The sequence below is a fragment of the Nicotiana tomentosiformis genome, chromosome 4 (genome assembly GCF_000390325.3).
Source record: "Nicotiana tomentosiformis chromosome 4, ASM39032v3, whole genome shotgun sequence".
NCBI lineage: Eukaryota > Viridiplantae > Streptophyta > Magnoliopsida > Solanales > Solanaceae > Nicotiana > Nicotiana tomentosiformis.
The window spans coordinates 118,611,214-118,635,885 of NC_090815.1; the positions used below are offsets into that span (position 1 = coordinate 118,611,214).

Genomic DNA, 24,672 nt, shown 5'->3' on the forward strand with positions numbered 1-24,672 from the left:
CCCTTTTTACCCTTTAAAAACAGATTTCACTCTAGACAAAATTGTCAATTAATTATTTTTTTCGATAATTTAGAAGTTTAAAGTCAACTAAAATTACTGCCATTAACTATTTTCTTATTTGAATTGTGCAGGAATTCCTAATATTTAGGAGTTTAAAATCGATTATATTTTTACTTATATAATTTCTTCCTTATTTAAACTATATAACACGACTATAATTTTCTAATGTTTAAAACCTTGACATGGAATAAAATTTTACTTATTAAAAAAGATGCATTTATAAAATATAAAACTTTGAATAGTAGGAAGTCCGTAATGCAATTTTCAGTTAGAATACAATTCCTTTAATATATTCTGTTAGTAGAATACATTTAGTTGGGGCCGAGAAAAATTTGTTTATATTTTTGATTAATTTTGGATGGTCTTCTTCTAACTTTTTGTTACCTTTGAAGTAAATGTATGAATTATATTATATATATAATTCACATGTTTACATTATATTGAATTCATTTGACTGGTAATCTGTAAAACATTTTAATAGTAAGCTCAATAATTAGAATAACAAAGAAAATATTTGAGAATATAAATAAGAAAGAGAGTGAACGAAAATTGGTCCACCAACATTAAATAGCACTGACGGTTCAACAAACATAAAGATCCAAAAATAAAATAGTTATTGATTCTTTACTATTTTAGAATAATTTTTTATTTTAAAATAAAATTTTGTAATGTATTTGATAAAAGTGTAATTACAATTAATATTTTCAATTTGGGACAAGCTATATATTTTATATCTTACACTTAGATTATATCAAAGTAAAAAAATTTCCAGTTAAAAAATCGTAATATATTTATCTACATTAACATATTTTATACTTTTATTTTATAACTCAAGTATAATTTTTAATATAATATTAATGCGGTCTTATTTTTTTTAAAATAATTATTGTGACATGGTACACGTACAACGAACGTATACTAAAACTAATTCATTATAATACTGAATACTCTAAAATACGCACGCCCAAAACGAAGGAGACAATAGCTTATTTTTTCCCACCATATGTGACACTCTTAACAATCCTACACACTTCATAACTCCTAACATCAAAAAGGCACGCAACAACATATTAAATGAGTCACAGCTTTAACACCTTTAGTTTGCTTTATTAGCTAAAATAATCATGATATAAAATTTTGCATTGTTTTACCCATTGCTTGGTTACTAATTTCATTTTCAATATATCTAATTTCGGTATAACTTGTATATCAATTCATATATTATTTTATATCAAGATCAATATGGGATAACAACATTATGATTAATTATTATTATTATTATTATTATTTTTCACTTGATGTTAGGTCCTTATTAAAGTTAGGAATAATGTTTGCGTACAAACTACCCTTCCCAAATTTTACTTGTGGAATTATATTGAATTTGTTATTATTGTTGTTGCACCTGGTGTTGCTTTAGAATCCCGATTAATTTAATTCGTGTAGGGTAAGGCTTAATAAAAAATTTTATTTTTATTTTAAAAAAATAAAAAATCCCATTTGTTGAATCAACGTGACTCATATGTTGAAGAGGAATGAAAGAAAAGACCAATTCATCCGAGGTTGTAGCACTACTGTAATAAAGAACTTTTCTAAATGCCGTCGCTATCACTCTTTCATTCCCAACAAATCTCATCTAACCCAATCCCCTTTAACAGCTAATAATCCCCTCTTTTCTTTCTTCTTTCCTTCCTTATATCGCCATTTCATAGCCCACCAATCTGTCAAAAACAACAACTCATTTCTCTCTGATCTCTCATTGGGATTTTCACAAAACACTAACTCTTTTAACTCCGATACATACATCACCTGCTGACACTGACAGCTTTCCATTTCATTACATCTTCCCTTTCTTTACCCCCCACCCCCACCCAAAACCCAACTTTCTATAACTGTCTGACACCATTCTTGTTCTACTTCTACTATGAAACTTATACAAGAAACCCACCAATCATTTGGCTTTCTTTTTTCTTGGGTTTAATCCTTTTTTCCCTTCTATTTTGGATCTGGGGTAGTCTTCAATTTTTTTTGTTCAATGGAGGGTACTACTACTGCTGCTGGTGGTACTGTAAAGATGGGAGCTTTACCAATGAATAAGCCTGATCGAGTTTTCAATAATTTGGAGCCTGAATTCACTGTTTCTTCACCTGTTACACGTCAGAAAGCTGCTGCTGCTAAGCAATTCATTGAAAATCATTACAAGAATTATCTTCAAGGCTTGCAAGATCGCAAAGAAAGGTTCTTTTTTAAAACAATTTACATGCCACAGTTTACAAAATGTGTCTTTTTGTTGCTTTTGTTTGACTGTTTTTTTATTTTTTTTATTTTCAGGCGATGGACACTGCAGAGGAGGGCACAAGAAGCGCAGATACCGAGTGAGGAGCAAGAGAAGATGTTAAGGAATTTGGAGAAGAGGGAGACTGAGTTTATGAGATTGCAAAGGCATAAAGTTGGGATTGATGATTTTGAACAGTTGACTGTCATTGGTAAAGGTGCCTTTGGTGAGGTAAAATTTTCTTTTTTACAACTCCCAATTCTTGGATTTTACTTTAGAAAAGGCTAATTTCTAATCTTGTTTGATTAGAGTCGCTTGGAGTGTGCATTGGTTTTTTTATTTTTTTATAAATGATTGTTAAGGCTAAAGTTTGTATCTGTGTAAGTTTTCTCATCAAATTACCTTTAAAAAGCAAACTTGGTAGTTTTATGTTTTTCGAGCCGTGATCTAATAAGATGATTAAATTAGTTGTACATCCTGATACTGAATATTCAACTTTTAAGGTTGTATCATTTTTGAATGCAAAAGAATGCTTTTGGCTGAATGAGAATCATTGAGTTATCCTCTGTAAAGTCTGCATCCAACATTTCTTGGTATATTTTTTCAAGGCTTACACTTTGATAATGTAACAGAGAAGTGTTAGTCCTGCTCATAATGCTTATCTTGCAATGTTGCTTGATGCTACCAATTGGGAAAGATTTGCTATGAGAACTTACTTTTGTTAATCTAATATTTATACTGCATCAGCCACTTATTTTAGCACATAAATGACGCTTTTCAGCAATGGTCTCTGGTTTGTTATAAGCTTAATTTGTTTCTCCCTTACATTGTAAAGTTTGTGAAGGGGTGGAAGTCGGTCTTTTCCTTTAAGCTTAATGTCAAACAAAGAAGAACGATGCTTGGGTCAAATGTGCACTTTACATGTTTTAAAAAGTTCTATTTTCAATTAGAGTGCTCTTGCCTTGTGATTGCCACATACATGACACAGTCGATGTTCGCATTGGACATTGATGGAGCAGATTTAGTAGAGTGATTTCTTAAATTATCTGGTTTGTTTAATGCAGGTTAGGTTGTGTAGATTCAAAAGTACTGGAGAAATTTTTGCCATGAAGAAATTGAAGAAGTCCGACATGCTTAGCCGTGGACAGGTAACAAGTTAGAGACTTTTTTTTTTCTCTTGTGCACATCAGCAATTGTCAGTTGCCACTTAATTGGTCCAAAATGCAATTTGTGAGGTCCATGGTTAAATTCTCTGTGTAAATTACTATATCCATTTTCTTATTTATGAAAGTTATACTGCACTTTTAGGTTGAGCATGTCAGATCCGAGAGAAACTTGCTTGTGGAAGTTGATAGTCGGTGCATAGTGAAGCTCTTCTATTCTTTCCAAGACTCAGATTTCTTGTACCTCATAATGGAATATTTACCTGGTGGTGACATTATGACCTTACTTATGAGAGAAGATGTTCTTTCTGAAGATGTCGCGCGGTTCTACATTGCTGAGAGTATTTTGGCTATTCAGTCTATTCATCAGCACAATTATGTACATAGGTATTTGACCAATGCATTAAATATTTTGCTTTTTTGTTAAATCTTGCATGTTACGTGATTGTATTGCTATATCCTATAGGAGTGCCAGTAATACATAGGTACTTTTTGTAGGTCAAATAAAATGATATTGTGTTAATTACTATTTTCAGAAAAGCGCCATGCTACTGTTGATATAAAATTTCTCTTTTTCCAAATATCATCAAGTGGAGATGTCTAAATAAGCTTCTAATCTTCAAAAGCATTTCTCCTACTATGACACATATGTTAAAGTGACGTTTTAAGGTTTGTTCAGATCCCCCAGCTAGGAAGTAGCACCTGCAGTTAGAACAGCCTTACATTTCCTCTTCCGCTACTCTCGTTCTTTATCTCACGGGGTTACTGAGTAATTCTTAGTGTGGTACAATATTTTTCATTAGTCGAAGAATGACTCACTTTCAGTCTCCAGATTAACAAATGTAATTATTTGCCTGTACTCTGATTGTTGCGAGTTGTTTAGTTTCCCTTAAGTTGCCTTTGAGGCCTTTCGTCCTGTCTTCATTTTCTTTAGGGGTTTCATTAGAGGAATCAATGATCGAGCAAACATTTATCATATTGGATTTAGATGTCTTGATCTTGCAATTTGGTGCTACAGTTTTTTGTTGTTATCTGTTCTTTTGCATGTGCATACAGTATAAAGGTCACTCCACAATCATCCTCCAACATGCAGCTGATTCAGAAATTTTTCTGCTTTCAGGGACATAAAACCTGATAACCTTATACTGGATAGAAATGGCCATTTAAAGCTTTCCGATTTTGGCTTATGTAAACCCCTGGAAAATAAATACTCATCAATATTATTGGAAGATGAAGACCTTACAAATGCGGAGTCCATTAACGGGACTGAAGGGAATTCTGCTGGTGATAGAGCTTCATGGCCAATGCCAAAAGAACAAATACAGCAGTGGAAGCGCAACCGCCGTGCCCTGGTATTACATACTCACATTCTAGTGCTGCACTTTTCCTGATTTTCAAGTTATAATTGTGTCAGCATGCAAAATTAACATTCTTTCATGTTGCCCTTTCGAATTGATTTAATCTATGTGTGAAATATCTTATGTAGGCATACTCTACCGTTGGAACTCTTGATTACATGGCACCAGAGGTTTTGTTGAAAAAAGGATATGGAATTGAATGTGATTGGTGGTCATTGGGGGCAATCCTGTTTGAGATGGTTGTTGGGTATCCTCCCTTCTGTTCAGAGCATCCAAGAATGACGGCGCGCAAGGTAACTCTTCTATCTGTTGTTATGATGAAAATAAGAGACAGCGGGGGCCTCTAGAATGATCTCCAATTTGGATTCAGACAGAACTCTGTAAACCAAGATTCCAAATGAATCCTTTTTCAATGCAATCGGGGTAGATTGGAATTGAAAAGTTTGTTTCCAAAATTGTTCTACTGCATCTTTTTAGGTTTCACAAAGTATATTCATTTTGACGGGGTATATCATATTTGTTTTCGTTGTATCAGATAATCAGTTGGAGAACATGCCTTAAATTCCCAGAAGAACCAAAAGTATCAGATGAGGCTAAGGATCTGATCTGTCGTTTATTATGTGATGTTGAATCAAGACTGGGGACCGGAGGAGTGGAAGAAATAATGGTAAATAACACAACTAAAAGAATGAAGTAATGCCCGCCGAAATGTACAGAAACTATCTGCGGAAATATGCCCCTTAATTCTAGTAGTTTTGTTTCACTTAACGGAATCCATACATTAGTTGTCCTCTATCATTGATGAGATTATGTACTTTGTGTGAAAGATGTAGTGGTTACGCTGGCTCCGTGTTTGTGTCTGCTTACTACTAAAACTTGTGACTGGTTTCAGGCTCATCCTTGGTTCAAAGGAGTCAACTGGGACATGCTTTATGAAATGGAGGCTGCCTATAAACCTATTGTGACCGGAGAGTTAGATACTCAAAATTTTGAGAAGTTTCCTGAGGTGAGTACTTTTATAGATCAGTAGTTGTATTAATTTGACTTTTGTAGGAAACATCTGGAATAGTAGTTATTAAAATCACTCCAACTCTTATGACGTTGTGTACTGCTAGAAACCAACTGTTTATCCTCACCTTTGTAGCGTCTCTATTTTCTCTACCTTTACCATAAATCATGGACATGTTCTCCACCTCTCTTCATTAGTAACTTCAGTATGACAATTTGACATCACTTATGAACTAGGTCCTTAGAATTTTGGGCATTTCTCAGTACCACTGAATATCTACAAGCTACATATGGCTTATTATCAAAGCATACATTTTCATTTCAATACAATCTACCATTTGTTCTTGGCATTCATCTACAGTAATTCTTCAATTTTCCTCATCACATTAGTTCCATGTTTTGCTTTAAGTGATGCTTCACTTTAATTTTAAAAACCATGCTTGCTTTGTTCTTTCAATGTACTAACTTTTCACTTTATAGGTAGAAGATCCTTCAGCAACAGCACCAAGAGTTGGACCCTGGCGAAAGGTAATGATTACTTGTTGACAATGCATACTTCAGCTCCCTCACCCTCCCAATCTTAGGAAAAGAAACATTCAGGCAAGAATATAAAACAAGTGTAATTGCAACAGTGATGCACTTAAATATTTGGAATTTTCTTCCATGAGACTATAGTTAATGAATTATGCACATCCAAGTTCCTATGGTATATTGATTCCTATAGGTGAGATTAAATGACTTCTGGGGGTTCTTCTATATTTGCAATTTTAGCAAGTATTTTTCTTAATTATTATCCTCAGAGTTTTGGTTCCCCGTATATTTCTCAATGCTATACACAGATAGTCCTTATTATATCGTTCTTTTTATAAAGAGAAATGATTTGTATATATTTTGATTGATTCCATCATGTAGATGCTGACATCAAAAGATTCCAATTTTATTGGATTTACTTTCAAGAAATCAGATATCCTCAAATCAGCTGAAGCTTCAGGTGTGCTGCTGCTTTATATCTTTAATTTCTTGGCTGCATCATCTCTGCATCTCATCACTGCATATGCACCATCTTTCTATTGTACAAAAGAGGTCTGAAGTTACTTTGACACGAAAAAGAAATACACTTTGCACACACTTCATTTTTTCCTGGCTCTAACTGTACCTAAGAAGATCAAGCATATAGAAGCACATGTTGGTGCAGTATTCTTCTCCACCCTTCGAATTCTTGCTAGCTAGCTTTGGGCAAAAACAATTGAGTATACATTTGCTGGAGGTGAGACATTATTGTGGATCTGTTGGAAAAGGGCTCTTTTAAGAGGAAGGTGAATGAGATCATAGGAAAGCACGGAACACTAATGAACATCCCTTCATAAGAAAGGAAACTCCATATGGTATTTGGGATATCAATAATTGATATTGATGCATATAAAAGCCTAGAATGAGAAAAAAATAGACTGACCATATGTTGCTTAATTGGCCGTGGCATTTTGACAGAATGATTCAGAATAGCATATTGTTGAAATGAATATGATGTATCTTTTCTCTTAAATGGCACTTCCTGTAGTAGCATGCTGGAACTTCTAAATCTATTTTCTCTCTTTCACTAACATGGTCAGTAGCTAACTCCGAATTTTCTATTCCTTTTTTTTTTCTTTTCGAAAAGGCAAGTTGATCATTCATTTATTATTTACGGAAAAGGGTCAAAACTGCACCTAACCTATTCGCTCAAGTTTAAAACTACCCTTCATCCACCTATTTTGTAAAAACTGCCCATAACGTCAACTTTCCGCCCCACTCATACCCTAGAAAACTAACGGCCTTATTTTGATTAAGAAATTTTTTTATTACATAATATGTGTCAATTTTCCATTGGCTAAAATTAAAACCTCACCTCACATCCACTTATTAGCCCACTCCATGATCCAAAATATACATACCCGATCCATGACCCGCTTTTTAAGATGCCCTAACTTCACCTCTCAACTTGTCCTCTTCCATCCATGTGCGGGACCTCCCGCTCCACATTTTCTCTAATCATCCTCCTCCATGGCCGAAGTACAATAACTCACTATTGCTGGCAGAGGACCACCATCGGCTTCAACTTTCATATCTTCACCCTTCAATACCCACGGATCTCCTTCTCCCACTCAGATTTTTTACCTTAATTTAATTTTTAAATTAACATTTTTTTGTTAAATCAATATTCATAGAGTGAAATCTGGTATCTTTGGAATTAAATTAATGGTTCATTTTAAGATTTTATGATTTAATAAAGTTATCTTTCTGCCAAAGTTATATATGTTGAGCTACCATATAGTTGTTTGGAGTTAATTGAAATCATGTGAGCAAATTAGCTTCACAGTTCGTCGGCGGTGATTTGGTTGAGAAACGGGCGGCAATGATTTAGTTGGGGAAGAAGAACAAGGTAAGGGATAGGTACCATATAATAAATTAATAAAAAGAAAAATATGAAATGTTGACAAATGAAACCTAAATAACGATTGGATCATGAGTCGGGTATGGAATCGGGTGTTTGAGGGGCTAAAAAGGGTTTAACAGGTTGGAACGACTAAGATGGATCGTAGGTGGGTTATTTACGGATCAGATCTGGGTTAGACTGAAATTTTTAATCTTGACCAATAAGCAATTGCCACGCCATATATAATTTTATTTTATTTTATTCAGCAAAGGTCCGTCAGAAATAAGGGTATGAATGTGCCAGTTTTTTAACGGTGAGGGAAATTTTTACAAAATAGGTGAACGAAGGGTATTTTTAACCCTAAGCGAATAGATTAGGGGCAGTTTTGACCCTTTTCCGTATTATTTAAAAATCCAACACTAAGGCAGTGCTGGTCATTATGAAAGAAGGGATATACCCCTGTATAAAAGTAATGAAACAAATGGTCAGCTGAGAATTATCTATTCACTGAGTACTGAAACAAGTGAAGATTAAAGGATGGTGCCTTAGTGGTTAGTAAATTAGGAACCCAACGCCAGTATTGCCTCCGGCCCTCCCTGCAAATCTGAATTGTCTTCTAATATTGGCATTAGAGTTGAACATGTCTCATGCCTGGTCTTTCAGGTCTAAATTGGTCTCATCCTAAATGCTATTTGTCATAAATGCAAAACTTTTCTGCAACTCGGCTTTTGTGTTATTTATCTGTCTCTTATTTCAAACACACATCTTAATTGTGCAGGTATAGATATGAGTTCAAATGGACACTCAAAGCCTCCCTCATTAGTGTCCCTATTCGGTATGGTAACTATACTTGCATACTTGTACAATTTTCATTATCTGCACAACATATGAGATTTAAACCACGACGAGCATGCTGTTAAAAATAACCTCTCTACCTGAAAGGTTTTTGATCTAGATAGTCAGATTTGTGATCAAACAAGAGGCTAGAACTTATTTGAGGAACATCTTTACATTAGTAGCTTGATGCAATTTATATTATCCTTTATAACTGTATCAAACTTGAACTGTAAATGCAACATATTTAGTTAGATTAAACGATGCTCGTCCCTTGATACCATTTTCACCAAGTGCTCATTTTTGCCTCACTGAGTGGTCTACGATATCAGGAGTAGTGGTATATTCACATCTAATCGTGTACAAATATAAATACATGTAGTCTTTCACTTCTACGAAGATGATGATTTTTCCTTGCTCATTGCAGGTCAGATAGATTTGGAAGATACAATAGAAGAGGACCAGAAAGGAGAACAACAGATTTTATGAGTCCAATTACTTGTCCTCTTCACTGACAAGAACTGGGAAATTTCTTTTGTACAAAAAGAGAATAAACAATAAGCTTTTATTTTTACATACACTGATCTGATTATTATTTAGTGGTAAATTTTAATGTACATACACTGTAACAGATACATTCCTTGATTTCTATCAGATTATATAAATGGGGAATTATCAGTTTTGCTAAAACTACTTCAATTATGGTGTTGTAAACTAAGATCCTTTTATTTTTTAATCGTTTTTTCTTAACAAATATATTGTTGGTAAATGATTTCTCCAGTTCTGATTGATGAACGGGGGGAGATAATTTAATATTTGGATCAAAACTAAAATTGAATCAAATTATTTTCTTTTTCTGATTGGATTTGCAATTGCCTGTTGTGGTCTTCTTTTCACTTCCTTTATTTTCAGACCCGTATCTCTAAGGGGTCATTTTGGTGGGATGCATTAAAATAATGCACGTATTAGTTATACAGTTTATTTGGTATTATCATATGTATAACTAATGCATAAGATTTCATGGTATTAACAATGCAATAAGTTTTAATGCATGCATTGGCTTAGTTAAAGACTAAAAATATCCTTCAAAATTATGCTTGATTAAAATATGCTATACTATATTAATGTAAGTATTAAATAATCCAAGAAAGTGGGATATAAAATTATACCCATAGTAAGTAAATAAATACTTAACATATTTTTTTGTATAAATAAATATTCAGTTCTATACTACAATATAGGTAACAAATCAAATAATTTTTTTAAAATCTTTTTCATATATGAAAATTCCTCAACATATGTTTCTTTTAAAAAGATAAATTGATGGACTGGTTATGAGGGTGTTTTTGTAAGCAAATAATTTTTTTAGAAATTATACAATGTTTTAATACATCAAACCAAATAATTGATAAGAAATATATCAGCATACATAGGCGGATCCAGGATTTAAATCTTATGGGTTCAATTTTAAGGTTTTTAACATTGAACCCATTATATTTTTAAAGTTATGGGTTCATATCTACTATTTTTGCAATTTTTATGAATTCTTACATACAAATTTTTACTCCGCGTCGAAAGTTATGGGTTCAGTTGAACCGGTACATAATATACTACATCTGCCTTTTTCAGCATAACTAATGCAAGTATAACTAATATCAGCATTACTAATACACCATATTCAACATTATTCTTATACACCCTACCAAACGATCCCTAAAGAAGTTAAGATGGAGGCAAAAATATCTATGTTAAAAAGAGGAAATAATATCTAACTCATAAAATCCAGGATATTTACGGAGGCACTCAACAAGTAATAGTAGCTGAGATATATATTCTGAAGATAGGAATATGCTTTACTTCCTTTCACATGGCACATCGTGCCTGATATTGACTCATTAATCACAATATCATTACGTTTCTAACTTCTTGTCTTGAAACTTAAGCAATTTTTATCTATTGCATTATTGGATATTTAGTGGACATTTACCAACAGTTTTGATTGCCCAAAAAGAGAATTTCCTAGATCTTCCCCTCTCTCTCCTGGTTTATAGTTGACGTATGAAAGAACAAATTTTATAATCGTATTTCTTTTTTAAAACTGTTGTAATTTTATTTTTTTTTAGCCGACTGTCTATCGAAAACAACTTCTTACCTTCATAAGGTAGGGATAAAATTTGCATACACACTATCATTCTCAGACCTCACCCTACTTATGAGATTATACTGAATATGTTGTTGACACGAAAGAACAAATGAAGCCAAAATAAAAAAAAAGTTTAAGATTTATGCACTGAATATTGATATGACTTGTTATTATGGAATGGAATTCACTCACAATGAAAAAAAAAAATTAACGTATTAAACATGCACAAGTTTTTTAGTATTCATTCGGTTCTGTAGTCACCATGTCTCATTATAATCTCAGACGCAGCCGCGCACAGTCGCTGAATCACCAAAATTTTAAAATCAACTTACATTTTAAAGAACATCAAGATGTCCAATTTAGTTTAATGGATTGCAGCAGATTATCTATACCCTTTTGTTAGGTTATTCGCCCCATGCTTTAGTAGAAAGGTACTTGTAAGTTTCTTAAATAAATTACTTCATAACAATCTTTGTATTAAAAAAGGGCTTCATTTCTCTCTCAGCGCATGATAGCATAACGTGCGCCTCCATGGGGAAGAGAGCTCGGAATTCCTCGCAGAAGGCAATAATGGCACGAGAGACCATCGCATTGGGTGCGAATCATCAAAGGAAGAAGGAAGTGAAATTCCAACAAAGCAGCTCGAGGAGGTGGGAGCCAATGGAACAGTACCATGCATGGATGAATTGATTGAACAAGGGTAAATTGAAGAATTAGCACCAATTGTTAGTCAATTAGGATTGCATGTCCGGGAAATGGGGGAAGGAACGTCATCGACACCACAACAATGGAAGGAAGTGTTGAATTCTAAGGCTAGCAAAGGAAAATTGTCATGGGCTGATGAAGTTGAAGCATCGCCGGAGTTGAATGCCAAGGGTTCCATTTGGGACAATTTTGATATAACTAAGGTAACAAATGCTGGTTTTAAACTTGAATTTGTAGAACCTGAAATACATGAAGAGGCACCTGTTTGTGAAATTGAAGCAGAGGACATAAGCTCTGAGATAGAGTATTGGAAATCAGCAATAGTGTGTTATGTTCTGGGAGCTTACCCGCTATTCTCGGTGCTTAATGGGTATGTGTGTAGACTTTAGGGTAAACATGGTATAAATAAGGTGTCTATGTTGAAGAATGAGATTGTGTTAGTGAGGTTTGATTCAGAGATAAGGAAGAATGAGGTATTACAAGGAGGTATATATCATTTTGATAACAAACTTGTCATTGTAAAAGCCTGGCATGCAGACATGGAATTCACAAGAGAAGAGTTGTACACTGTCCCTATATAGGTTAAACTGCCTGATTTGAACTTCAAGTATTAGAGCCCAAAAGGCCTCAGCAAAATTGGGAGTTTAATAGGAAGACCATTGATGGTTGACAGCCACACAGAAATAAAGGTGGGGCTGAGCTTTGCATGACTTCTGGTAGAGGTTCAGATGGATACTAAATTGCCTGATAAAATTTTCTTTAACAATGAGAAATAGTTGTTAATGGAACAAAAAGTGCAATATAATTGGAAGCCAAATTTGTGTAAAGTATGCAGGAAATATGGCCATAATGACCAAGTATGTAGAGCAAGAAAACAACAACAACTAGCTGGTACCAAAATAACAGAGGATACCAGTAAAAATGGTGATATAGAAGCAGAACAAATGGTTAAAGAGAATGATAAGGAGGTAGTAGCAGAGGACAGGTAAATAATAGTAAAGAACAATGCAACAGGATAGCCAAGCACTCAGCCTAGGTAGGACACTACATGATGGGTGACACCTTTAAATGTTACAAGACCAACAAATCGGCAGTCACAACAGGGTAAGGGAGAAGGAGATAAAAGTTATCAAAATAATTTTTAAATTTTGGAGATGAATGATAATGCTATCAATAAGAGCAGTGCAATTAAAGCTGTTAGAAATGTGGGAGGAAAAGTACCACTTCCTAGTGGTCATGAATAACATCTTATGTTGGAATGTTAGGGGTATGAATTCCCTTAACAAACAAAAGGAGGTGAAACTCTTTTGTAATAAAGAATAGATAGGATTAATAGGTATGTTGGAGACAAAAATAAAGGCTGAGAAAATTGACCAAGTGGCCAGTAAGCTATTTGGTGGGTGGGAGTGTATAACAAATTTGAGGGAGCACAATAATGGGAGGATATGGCTGGCATGGAGACAAGACTGTTTCAAAATGAACCTTATATCTATAAATTCACAAGTAGTCACTTGTCAGGTTACTCATAACAATCTGCAAGTTACTTTTATGATGACTATAGTGTGTGCTTTTAATATAAAGAAAGATAGAAGAAGCTTATAGAGTTATTTAGATGTAGTGAGTAGAAGTATGGAGAGTCCATGGATTGGTATGGGTGACTTCAATTCTGTATTGCACATTAAAGATAAAGTGGGAGAAAATCCTGTAACTATGGCTGAAATAACAGAGTTTCATCAGTGTATAGAACAATGTGAGCTGGTTGAGTTACCAACAAGTGGTAGCAGGTATACATGGAATGACAGACATGATGATAGTAGTATCTTATCCAAGATTGACTGGGTGTTTATCAATACTGATTGGCTCAATTCTATGCCAACCTTTACGGGGCAATATCTAGAAAAGGGGATCAGTGATCACTGCCCACTCAAGTTATCAACTGCAAATACAACTAGGAGAGCTAAAGCTGTTTTCAAATACTGCAATGTATGGGCCACTCACCCTAACTTTCTAGATGTAGTTAAGGAAGGATGGGAACATTAAGTAATAGGGTGCAGTATGTTCAGAGTTGTCAGGAAATTAAAGTTGTTGAAGCATAAACTTAAAGTGCTAAATAGAAGGCATTTCAACAACGTTGTTGTAATAGCTAATCCAGATAGGATGGCTCTTGCTTAAAGCACAAGCAGAACTTCATAATAATCCACTAGATGCTAGACTGCATGCAGAAGAACTGCAGCAATTTCACAAGTTCAAAAGGTCCTCTTATCTAGCTGAAAACAGAGGAGCAAAGTTACATGGCTTAAGCCGTGTGATGATAATAATAGATACTTCTTCTCTGTGATTAGACACAGGAGATTACAAAAAGCTATAATCCAATTAGCTGACAAACAAGGGAGAATGAAATCAGATCAAGAAGACATTGCAACTATTTTTGTGGACTATTACCAAGAGTTGCTAGGAACAAAGGGCTGGAACAGGACACATATTTTTCAAAGTTTTTTGAAGAATGGGAAGACACTGTCAACTACTCAACAAATGCAGTTGTTAAGGCCATATACAGCTACTGAGGTGAGGTCTGCTATGTTCAGTATTGATGAGACAAAGAGTCCTGGACCAGATGGGTATAGGAGTGGTTTTTATAAAGCTTTATGGTCAATTATTGGTGAGGGGGAGACTACTGCAGTCTTGGAATTTCTTGAGAATGAGCAACTATTAACTGTGAACAACTAATTTTTGACCACACCCAAATTCTTTATCATTTTAGTGTAAATATTTCCTATAGATCTAATATTAATAGTTTAAATTTTTATGTAGAATTTATTTGGAAAAATTGAAATATATATATATATATATATATATATATATATATATATATATATATATATATATATATATATATATATATATATATATATATATATATATATTCACCTTCTTAGACTACGAGTTTTATTTCTATTGGTTAAAAAGAAAAAGAAAGTTTACAAAGAAAAATATATAGTTTCTTTTAATTAGAATATTAATAAGTAATCAAGTGACTTTAATAATTTTCTTAGTGTCATTTAAATTCTAGTTTAAATATTTAATTTTTTTTCTTATATTTCTCTAATCTAATAAATAATTAACTCATACCTTTTATTTTTTTAATCTAAAGTAGTTAATTAATATTCTTACTTAGGTGTTGTTCAAATAAGTACGTACTCTATTATTATAGGCTTTAGTAGGTAGTGATTTGTTTTTGAATAATTTCTTTCATATTAGTATAAATAATTCTTTTGCTTTTATTATTTTAATATTTGATTAAGTAGTCTTGGTAATTGGTTTCTATGTTCAAAAAGGATAAGAAAATTCTTTCCTATTCCACAACTAACTCCCTAATAAATCTCATATTAATCCCACCTCCCTCACGTCTCCCCTCAAAATTACCCCATGCACATATTGACTTTTGAACTTTAAACAATACACAAAAACCCACGATCCCCTCTTCTGTACTAAAAAAAAGCACCCACTATAACCTGGATACCCGATTTTCATGGGGAGAGAATGGGAACCATCCAACAAACTTTGCCATTTAATATCATTTTCTCCACCAAAGAAAGGGGAATCTGAAAAACAGAAGGAAAACTAGAAAAAGAAGAAGAACGAGATTTGGAGCAAAGAAACATCTGAGGGATTTTTTTTTGAAAAGAGAAAACTTTGATCATAAAGGAGAAAGAGAGTTTAAGAGTAGCCAAAAGAGGTGCTTGAAATCGGCAGCTTAAGGTCACCGGAAAAGTTCCTTTTCGTAGCCAAATTTGCTCTTAGTTCAAGTTCCATCACTCAAAAATTTTTATCTCTATTTTCGTTGTCTCTAAGGTTCGTCCTTTTCACCTACTGTTTTAATAAAATTTGTGCTTTATTTATCAAATGTCCTACTGTTCTTGGTCTATTTATTTCAGTTGAATTAGCATGTTAAGATATGAGTTTGCATTTAATATATTTTAGAGTTATAATATTTTGAGAAATTTGGTACTATTATGCTTTGCTCAACTTCATTAATTTTGTGACTTATGGCAAAAGTTTTAGTATAGGAGTTTAAAATTTTAAAAAAAAATTGTCGCAAGTATCCTAAGGGGGGGTTAAAAAGGCGCGGTCTTATCTTTCTTCTCCCACAAGAGCTTATTTGTTGCTAATGGCTAAGAGTTCTCAAGGTACTTGACTTTATGATGTAGTTATTAGGAAGCATAGCGTTCCAATTATTTGGACATAAATGTCAAAATGAACGAAAATTTCTTAATGATTGTTAGGTTTATATATGCAGAAATCTTTTATTTTTAGGCAGGGTCCTTATATTCAAAATTCGTTGAAAATTAATTAGAACATAAGATCATTTGTAACCTTGTTGGAGTGCAGCCATAATAGAGCTGTCTCTGCCAACTATTGTAAATTTAACTTTTAGGGTATATGTCTTTTAAGCTTCTCTCCTATTCTGTATAATATTTGTTTCCTTAGTTAATGTATTTGTGGGTGCTAATGCAACAATCTGCTATTTATTGCCAACCTTATTAATCTAGTAATGTACAAGAAACTGTTTTCATTAAAAAAAAAAAAAAAGGGTTCAATTTCTTGTTCTTTATTGCCCGTTTCATATTTATATTTGCCTTGTTTTTGAGTGTTTTATGTGTTTTCTGCATTACGTTTGCATAAAAATTATTTCCTGTTGGCTACTGTATTTGGATGATTTTAGAAATTGCAAAGAAAGTTGAATGACATGACTAATTAAAACTAGAAGAATTTTGGTCCATGTGTTTTAAGACTGAAGAAGGTAAAAGATGAATTGGTAAAGTGGACCATCAGGTCATTGGGCCAAATAAATTACTTCCAGATTCGAAGTAATAATTCACAAGTGTAATTCACTCGTCACAATTCATAGCTAAATTATATCACATTTCTCGTCTATAACTTTAGCTTCACAATAATATCAAAACTTCTTTTTTTGAAAAAATAATTCTTAATTTGTAGAAGGCTTTAGGCACACTTTAATAAATTATCATGAGTATGTATACGTTTGCGTAACATAATTACGATTTCAAAAATTAATATCAAGGTATGCGTTCGCGCAACTTTGGGCGAAACAACCTTAAAAATAATAAAGTGTTATTGATTGTGTACACGTACGCCTGACATGATCTTGACACACCAAACAAAACGAGTACATGTACGCGTGACTCGTTTCAAGATAATTTCATAATCACACCATAATCAAGCAATTAAAAGCGGTAAAAGTTAAAATACACATAGGTTCTAAAACACATAATAATCCGTTAATTAAGCCAGGTATATGATTGTAAAGCGACCGTACTAAAATCACGAAATTCGGGAGTGCCTAATACCTTCTTCCGGGTTAACAGAATTCCTTACCCGGTCTTCTGTGTTCGCGGACCAATAAATAGAGTCAATTTTCTCGATTTGGGATTCTAAAATAAGCCGGTGACTTGGGACACCATAAATATTTCAAGTGACGACTCTTTAAAATAAAATAAATTAATCCCATTTCGAATAATGTCACTTAAATTGGAAAAAATCCCTATCCCTAGGGAAAAAGGAGGTATGACACTAACACAGATTAATTTTATAATCATTACTCTTATTCCAAAAGTGGATAATCCTCTGCAGGCTAGCCAATTCATACCCATCTCACGTTGCAATGTTATCTACAAGTGTATTTCTAAGATCATTTGTAAGAGATTAAGGAAAGCCATTCCAATGATTGTAGCATACAACCAAGCAGCTTTCATAGAAGGAAGATCTCTAATACATAACATGTTCATATACCATGACATTTTGAGGCATTACAACAGAAAGAATACCCCAAGATGCTTGATGAAAATTGATCTAAAGAAAGCCTATGACATGGTTAGATGGGAATTTCTGGAGGAAGTGCTTAAAGGTAATAGATTTTTTTATGCCATTTATATACTTGATCATGGTGTGTGTTACAACAACTACATTTATAGTTAAAGTGAGTGGTGGTGGATTTGGCTATTTTGAGGGGAAGAGAGGTCTTAGACAAGAAGACCCCATGTCTTCATTGTTGTTTGTTCTAGTCATAGAGTATCTAACTAGAGTGTTGAACAAAATGAGTGATATTCCAGACTTTCAATTTCACCCTATGTGTAAGAGTACTAAGCTTACTCATCTTATTTTTGCATATGACATGATGCTATTTTGTAAAGGAAATCTCCAGTCTATTCACAAGATAATGGAGGTAGTGAATCACTTTAGTGAAGTCTCAAAATTGGTGGCTAATATGGAAAAATCTAATATTTTTCTTGCAAGGATGGATGATGAATTAAAGCAGACAATCTTGAGTAACACAAGTTTCTTAGTGGGTACTTTACCTATGATATATCTGGGGTTACCTCTAACATCAAAGAAGTGGAGCAAAGTTGAATGCCATCAGCTAGTGGAGAAGATTACAAAAAGAATCAATTCTGGCTATTCTAAACATCTATCTTATGCTGGTAGATTGCAAGTTATAAATGATGTTCTATTTGCAGTGTATAACTTTTGGGGAGCTGTCTTTATACTTCCACAAAGTGCCATCAAGGAAGTAGATAGAAAATGCCGAGAGTACCTATAGGGCAGCACTAAAGGACATAGGAAAATGGCACTGGTAGCTTGGGACTCAATATGTAGACCAAAGAAGTGTGGAGGGTTAAACATCAAGTGATATAAATTATGGAATGTGGCATACGTGGAAAAATTGTTATGGCAACTAGTGACTAATAAGGAAGTGCTATGATGTTTATATGAATACATGTAGGAGCATTTGGGATCACTAATCACCTGCATATTGTAGCTGGTATTGGAAAAAGATCAATGGACTAAAATATTGTATGGCTCAATGGTGCAATGGGAATACTTATACCTTGACTGGAAATGGTTCTTATTCTGTTTCAAGCAATTATAATACAATGCTCGGTCATATGTCAAGATGTTGGGAAATGAATTTGGTATGGAGTGAAGTTATGCTACCTAGGCACAAGTTTGTGTTGTGGTTAGCAAACAGCAAAAGTTGCAAACTAAGGAGAGACTTCTGCAGATGTATATTCCTATCACAGGAGATATTGGATGTTGCATGTGTGAACTGGGAGTGCTAGAGTCTCACCAGCATCTGTTAGTTGATTGCAGTTAGGTGAAGTCCATGAGGGGAGATTTGGCAAGGTGGTCGGACATCAATCTACCAGACATGGCAATACCTGAGACTTTGCAGTGGATTAGAAGGAGGCACTGGAAGCAATTTAGGAAGGAAGTAACATCAACAATAATAGGTGCAATAGTATACCATATATGGCAAGCTAGGACCTAAATTTTTTTTCGACAAATTAACTTGAACATGCAATTCTGTACTGATCAAATCAAGAAAGAGCTCACAGAAAGACTAAGAATTCATGCAGAGTCCAGAAGAGCAAGGCAGTGTCCAATGTTGATACAAAGATTGTGTAGTTAGTTTGTATAGCAGGGTTTTTTTTGTTCGAATTCATGTATCTAGTCATATGTATTTGAGGTCTTGATGTACTGGGATGTGCCTAGTACACTCGATGCTCTTATGATGTAAAGCTTTTGGTTTTTATGTTACTATTCACATATTGTTACAAAAAAAATTCTTAAATATTGGAGGTAGGGGTGGGCCCGTGAAAGGGTGGACGCTAGAAGCAACAACATACTAGTTTAATTTCATATGTTTGAAGAGGATAATGTGCACACAAACTTTACCCCTGCCTTGTGAAAATAAAGAGATTTTTCACAATAGACCCTTGGCTCACATAAGGGGACTCTTGGTGATATTTAAATTTTGTACCACCGTGAAATAAAGTTGAAGCTAAATCTGAGACTTTTTATATTTGTAATTATCAGTTAATTAATTTAATTGTACATTGTTCTTAATTATGCACCAAGATCAAGCAATGAGGAGAAAAAAGTAAAAATAGCACGGGCTAGCCAGTTTTCGGATTGGTAATTGAGCAATAACCAGCGTTTGTAAAGTCATTGAAAAATAGCCACTATTTTGCTGAAACACGGAAAGTTCTAGCATAATATGTGAGATTATGGAGCTCCTACGTATAAATTTCCAGCATATTATGTTGGAACTCCAGCACACAGAAAGTTCCAGCATAATATGCTAGATTATGGAGCTCCTGCAAATAAACTTCTTGCACATTATGAAATTCCGACACATTATGCTGGAAGCTCATATGTAAAAAATTCGAATTTCAGTATATTATGCTGGAATATTTCCAGATTTTTTAAAGGTGTTTTTGTTCAGATTTTATCTTTACATGAAAAAAATAATTAAATTTTGATTACTTCTAAAACTGTGACTATTTTTTAATTATCAGTGACTATTTTTTATTTTTTGTACGAACAACGAAGGGCTATGAGATTAGGGAAAGAGACTCTTCAAGCAGTTATGTATTCAAGGATAAAGAGATGTTGATATACATATGGTGCATAGACTTTTATATTTAAATACCAAATAAGACAGAAGGAATCACATGGTCAAAAGATAGAAGTAAAACTACGTCGTTTAAGTGACAGAACAGGTTCCCTACTATGGTATGGGCTGTTGAGAATAACTCCAGGAATTGAATAAAGACGAAAGATATTTCTGGTTGATGTATACCCCGTTGATATTTTTACTCCACTTTCAAAAATATCTGATGGACCGTCTCTGAATACTTTATGTTGACGTGTTCACTTTGACACATGTAAAAAGCGGTGACAGCTGAGCCTCTCTTTTTTGTACCAAAAGTTCCTCCCTTTTTTTTCCTCTCATTTCATTTCATTCACAATATAAATACTAACTCCAATTTTTTTTTCTGTAATAAATTCTCTAGTAAAGCTTAAGGTATAGGTTCTTTTTTTGTCCTAAAATATCAGATAATGGAAACTTCAAGAAAAGATATGAGTCATAGGATTTCAAGAAAGATGGATGAACATGAAGATATTTTGGCTATGGAGGTATATCTTCTGTTTGATCTAAGCTCAAAGAACTTTAATTTGGGTTTTTATTTATGTGATTATTATGAGTAGGTTTTCTTTCTTTTATGAACTGTATGTATTATGTGTTAATCTGGTGAGTTGATAGTTACTATTTTTTGATTCAAGGGTTTATGTAGTTGGTAATTAGATCATTTTCTAAAGACAGAGACAGTAATGTTTTTCTTATTAGGGATAATCTATGTCTTTTATCTTTTTATTCTTTTTTTTTTTAATGGAGGACGGTGCTCATAAAGATCAGTTAGCTTAATGAATTGATATATCTGTAGTAGGGCTAGATAAAAGCATGATTTTGCATCAAGTTCAAATTGAATTGTTAAATGGAGACAGTAACTAGAGGTAAAAAAAAATTAATTTTGTACGCTTAATACAAGCATGTTAAATTGAGGAATGAGTATTAAGTACAAAAGAATGGCCTAAAAAACATGAAGTGAACTGAATCTACCTACTACCTGCTTTTCTTGTGGGATTGCCTTGTCTTTTTTCAGTTGATGATGATATTATTATATGATACTTGTGCACTTAGAATAAGTGAATGAGTTGAAGTAATGTTAATGAGCCGAGGATCTATCGGAAACAACCTCTCTACCTTCCCAGGGTAAGGGTAGGGGTAAGGCCTGCGTACACATTACCCTACCCAGACTCCACTTGTCGGATTCCACTAGGTTGTTGTTGTTGTTGTAGTTGAAATAATGTTAAGCGTATATGCTTTTCCAATTTGCCTCGGCCCTCATTATCATGTTATAAGTGCCTTTAGCTAATTGTATGATCACATTATTTGATCATTCTTGAAAGTTCAAAATAAGTACATACAAGCGCGCTCCTTCGCTTTCCAACTTTTCCAGTTTGGTTCCAAGTAAAACAATTAAAGTACGCTTAGTATTAGAAAGGCAATGTACAGAATAAACAAGCAAAATTGGGCTGGAAAATCTGATTCATTAAGAATTCGGTATCTCATTTCAGGAATCTCAGCATCCTCGACCGAAGACCATAGAATGGACGGATGAGAAGCATAGTTCGTATCTCAAGTCAATGGAAGCTTCCTTTGTCGACCAATTATATGGTTCACTAGACTTAGTTGGTTGGCATTCCCAAAATGACTTGTCAAAGTCTAAATCCTCAAGGCAAAAGCATGCCAATCCTTTAGGCCAGGTTCGATTCAATTGAATGTCAATTCTATTTAATTAGGTTTTTCGTTCATAGTTTCTTCTGCTACTCTCAGAATCTAATCTTATCCATTTCGTTTATGCCTCTTTTCTGATATATCAGTATAAGGTGTTTCAAGATGGTTGTTGGACCAAAATTGACTTTGATAAAGACGAGCCTCAGCTAAATAAAACAAATGAATCTGGTACCGTATTAGCAAGCCCCTGGATTAAACATTACAAATCTCAAGGCACACATCAAATGAGAGTAAATTCAAATCTCCACGGGAACACTACCTTAGTGAAACAGAATCAATCGCCTGCATCTGACTTTGGTTCGTCCCGTAAAAATTATGTTACAGGTAGCTGAGATTTTCAACAAGCACGTGTGATTAATTCTCCGATCTCTTTATCAAGTGATCACTAATAGTATTCTTGTATCATTTCAGAGGTGATGGACCAAAACTTTGTTGATGAAGATATCGAAGAAGGAAAGTCTAGCAGCAGGGAGCACAGCACAAAACGGACAAAAATTTCATTAGGTGCTTGTACGAGCAGCGATCAAGTAATGAGTTGGACCAGCATATAAATTGCAGCTCTAAATTACTTGGTGACATTATACACATTACTTGTCGACTAATCATAGCTTAAACGGATCATCCAGGTAGTTCCATTTCGCACATTCTCAATGACTGATGATCTTATTGAGGATCTTCTGGATTCAACGGAGTAAGTCTTTGGCTTTCAGAGACTGTGATGACGCTAACCTCTCTAACCAAGATCGAGGAATGGAACTTGAAAGAAGAGCATTTCCCTTTTTTTGGACTTTAGGAGTATTAGTGAATAATACTGTTGAAGTGATTCTGTGTAAGCATTTTGATGGTTGGGATTGAATTGAGATGTGCTTTTCTTTAATGATACATCAAGAATGTCTGACATTGGCATCTTTAGAATGTTTTACGTTCCAACTTTTACCTGAAGAACAAGATGGCCATTAGGTTGCTTTTGGCAAGACATCGCGTTTCAAAGTGTTGCAATAGGTTGATCAACATTTTGCTATCTTCACCCAAGGCTAGGTTCAGGAGGTGTTTATTTGTTTATTTTTCTAGTTGTTGGCAATTCGAGTAGCTATAGAATCTCTATAATCCTTGTACAGATTTTGGGAGAAAATGTTTGAAACGTTTATTACTTCTCAATTTCTCATCGACCACTTTGATTGACATATAGCATTGCAAGAGTATTAAAGCAGAGCTTATTGTTTGTTTGAGTCTGTTAATTGGTTCTAAAGGGAAAGCCTTGTTGCTTACTTGCTATATCTTGTTGATGTTCTTACATGTTTTGCCTGGTTCTTGTATATGCACCAATACTAAGGAGGATAGGGTATGCGCAATCCTTACATTTATTTTGTGTGAAGTCCTTACTTTACTTTATGTGAAGTAGAGAAGTTGTTTTCGATAAACCATGCGCTCAAGTGTGAAGTAGAGAAGCTGTTTTCGATAAACTATCGGCTCAAGAAATTTTTTTTTAAACAGCTTTAAAAAATAGAGCTACAATAGTCAGTTTCACGAAAAATGCAGGTTGATGTTAAGAATGGTCATCAAGCTCAGAGGCGGAACCACTATTTGAAATTTATGGGCTTTAAATTTGTCACGGACCCGTAACTCGTCTTAGTTAATGGATTTGTAATTAAATATTTAAACATATTTAATAAATTTCGTAGTACAAATATAATGCTTAAACAAAAGTGATTGGGCTCGTCCGAATCCGCACCTCATATCCTAACTCCGCCTATGAATTCAAGCTAAAGTAAGTCATGAAACGAAACACAAAAAATTGTTTTCTCTAATTTAGAGAATTGCAATAAGATGCCACATTTATAAAATTTGTTACCATTCTCAAAAAAGTAAGATGCCGCATATGATAAAATTGCCCAATAGGCATAATCATGCCAACAATACAATAAATTCTTACCAATGAACAATACACGTTTAAAATACACCGCCACATTTCTCCCATTTCTTAGAGTCATTTAACAAATATTTCTCCATTTTTACTCCCATTTAAACTGGAATACTGATGTTTATTAGCAGAGACAAAAGTGTTTTGGTTACGTGGCGATGTGCTTAACTGCTTACTTATCATAGTATGTGGCAGCTTAGTTGTTATTTCTGTGCAGTGTTGATGAACATTCGGCAATTTACGTTTATGCCAAGCTTATTGATATGTTTTCTTTTTACACCATCTAATTTTATAAATTTGGTACAATAATAATTAATTATATGAACGTTCGTAAAATAATTAACTTTACAATCACCGCGTTTCACACATTTGAATCTTTATTATACGTGATTGACATGCTTTTTTTTCAATTGTTTTAACTATTGATTCTTTGAAGTGTTAGATGATATTACACAAAGGCACTGATAAATTGTTTGTTTAGATTTCAAAGATATGATTAAGATTTAAGTTAAAAGTTAAGGAACGTGATTAACACTATTTTTTACTTTCTCTGCCTGGCTCTCTTGTATACCT

The 24,672-nt window shown here is 33.9% G+C and overlaps 3 protein-coding genes across 3 annotated transcripts; all 3 read left to right on the forward strand.

Annotated features, from left to right (window-relative positions):
* The first annotated feature begins 1,757 nt into the window (after window positions 1–1,757).
* LOC104090894 (uncharacterized) lies at window positions 1,758–9,798 on the forward strand. Its single transcript, XM_009596090.4, has 12 exons — window positions 1,758–2,295; window positions 2,389–2,563; window positions 3,397–3,480; window positions 3,641–3,882; window positions 4,616–4,847; window positions 4,982–5,146; window positions 5,389–5,520; window positions 5,746–5,859; window positions 6,342–6,389; window positions 6,774–6,852; window positions 9,053–9,109; window positions 9,536–9,798. Exons 1-12 carry the CDS (start codon window positions 2,093–2,095, stop codon window positions 9,595–9,597), a joined length of 1,593 nt encoding a protein of 530 aa, XP_009594385.1. The 5' UTR covers window positions 1,758–2,092; the 3' UTR covers window positions 9,598–9,798.
* A 3,787-nt stretch (window positions 9,799–13,585) lies between these two features.
* On the forward strand, window positions 13,586–14,683 carry LOC138910436 (uncharacterized). The gene is made up of 3 exons (XM_070201676.1): window positions 13,586–13,939; window positions 14,100–14,209; window positions 14,299–14,683. Exons 1-3 carry the CDS (start codon window positions 13,586–13,588, stop codon window positions 14,681–14,683), a joined length of 849 nt encoding a protein of 282 aa, XP_070057777.1.
* Window positions 14,684–20,742: 6,059 nt separating this feature from the next.
* Window positions 20,743–23,362, forward strand: LOC104090893 (cold-regulated protein 27). Its single transcript, XM_009596089.4, has 5 exons — window positions 20,743–20,956; window positions 21,959–22,147; window positions 22,265–22,502; window positions 22,590–22,705; window positions 22,805–23,362. The coding sequence occupies exons 1-5, from the start codon at window positions 20,879–20,881 to the stop codon at window positions 22,871–22,873; spliced, it is 690 nt and encodes a 229-aa protein (XP_009594384.1). The 5' UTR covers window positions 20,743–20,878; the 3' UTR covers window positions 22,874–23,362.
* Window positions 23,363–24,672: the final 1,310 nt, after the last annotated feature.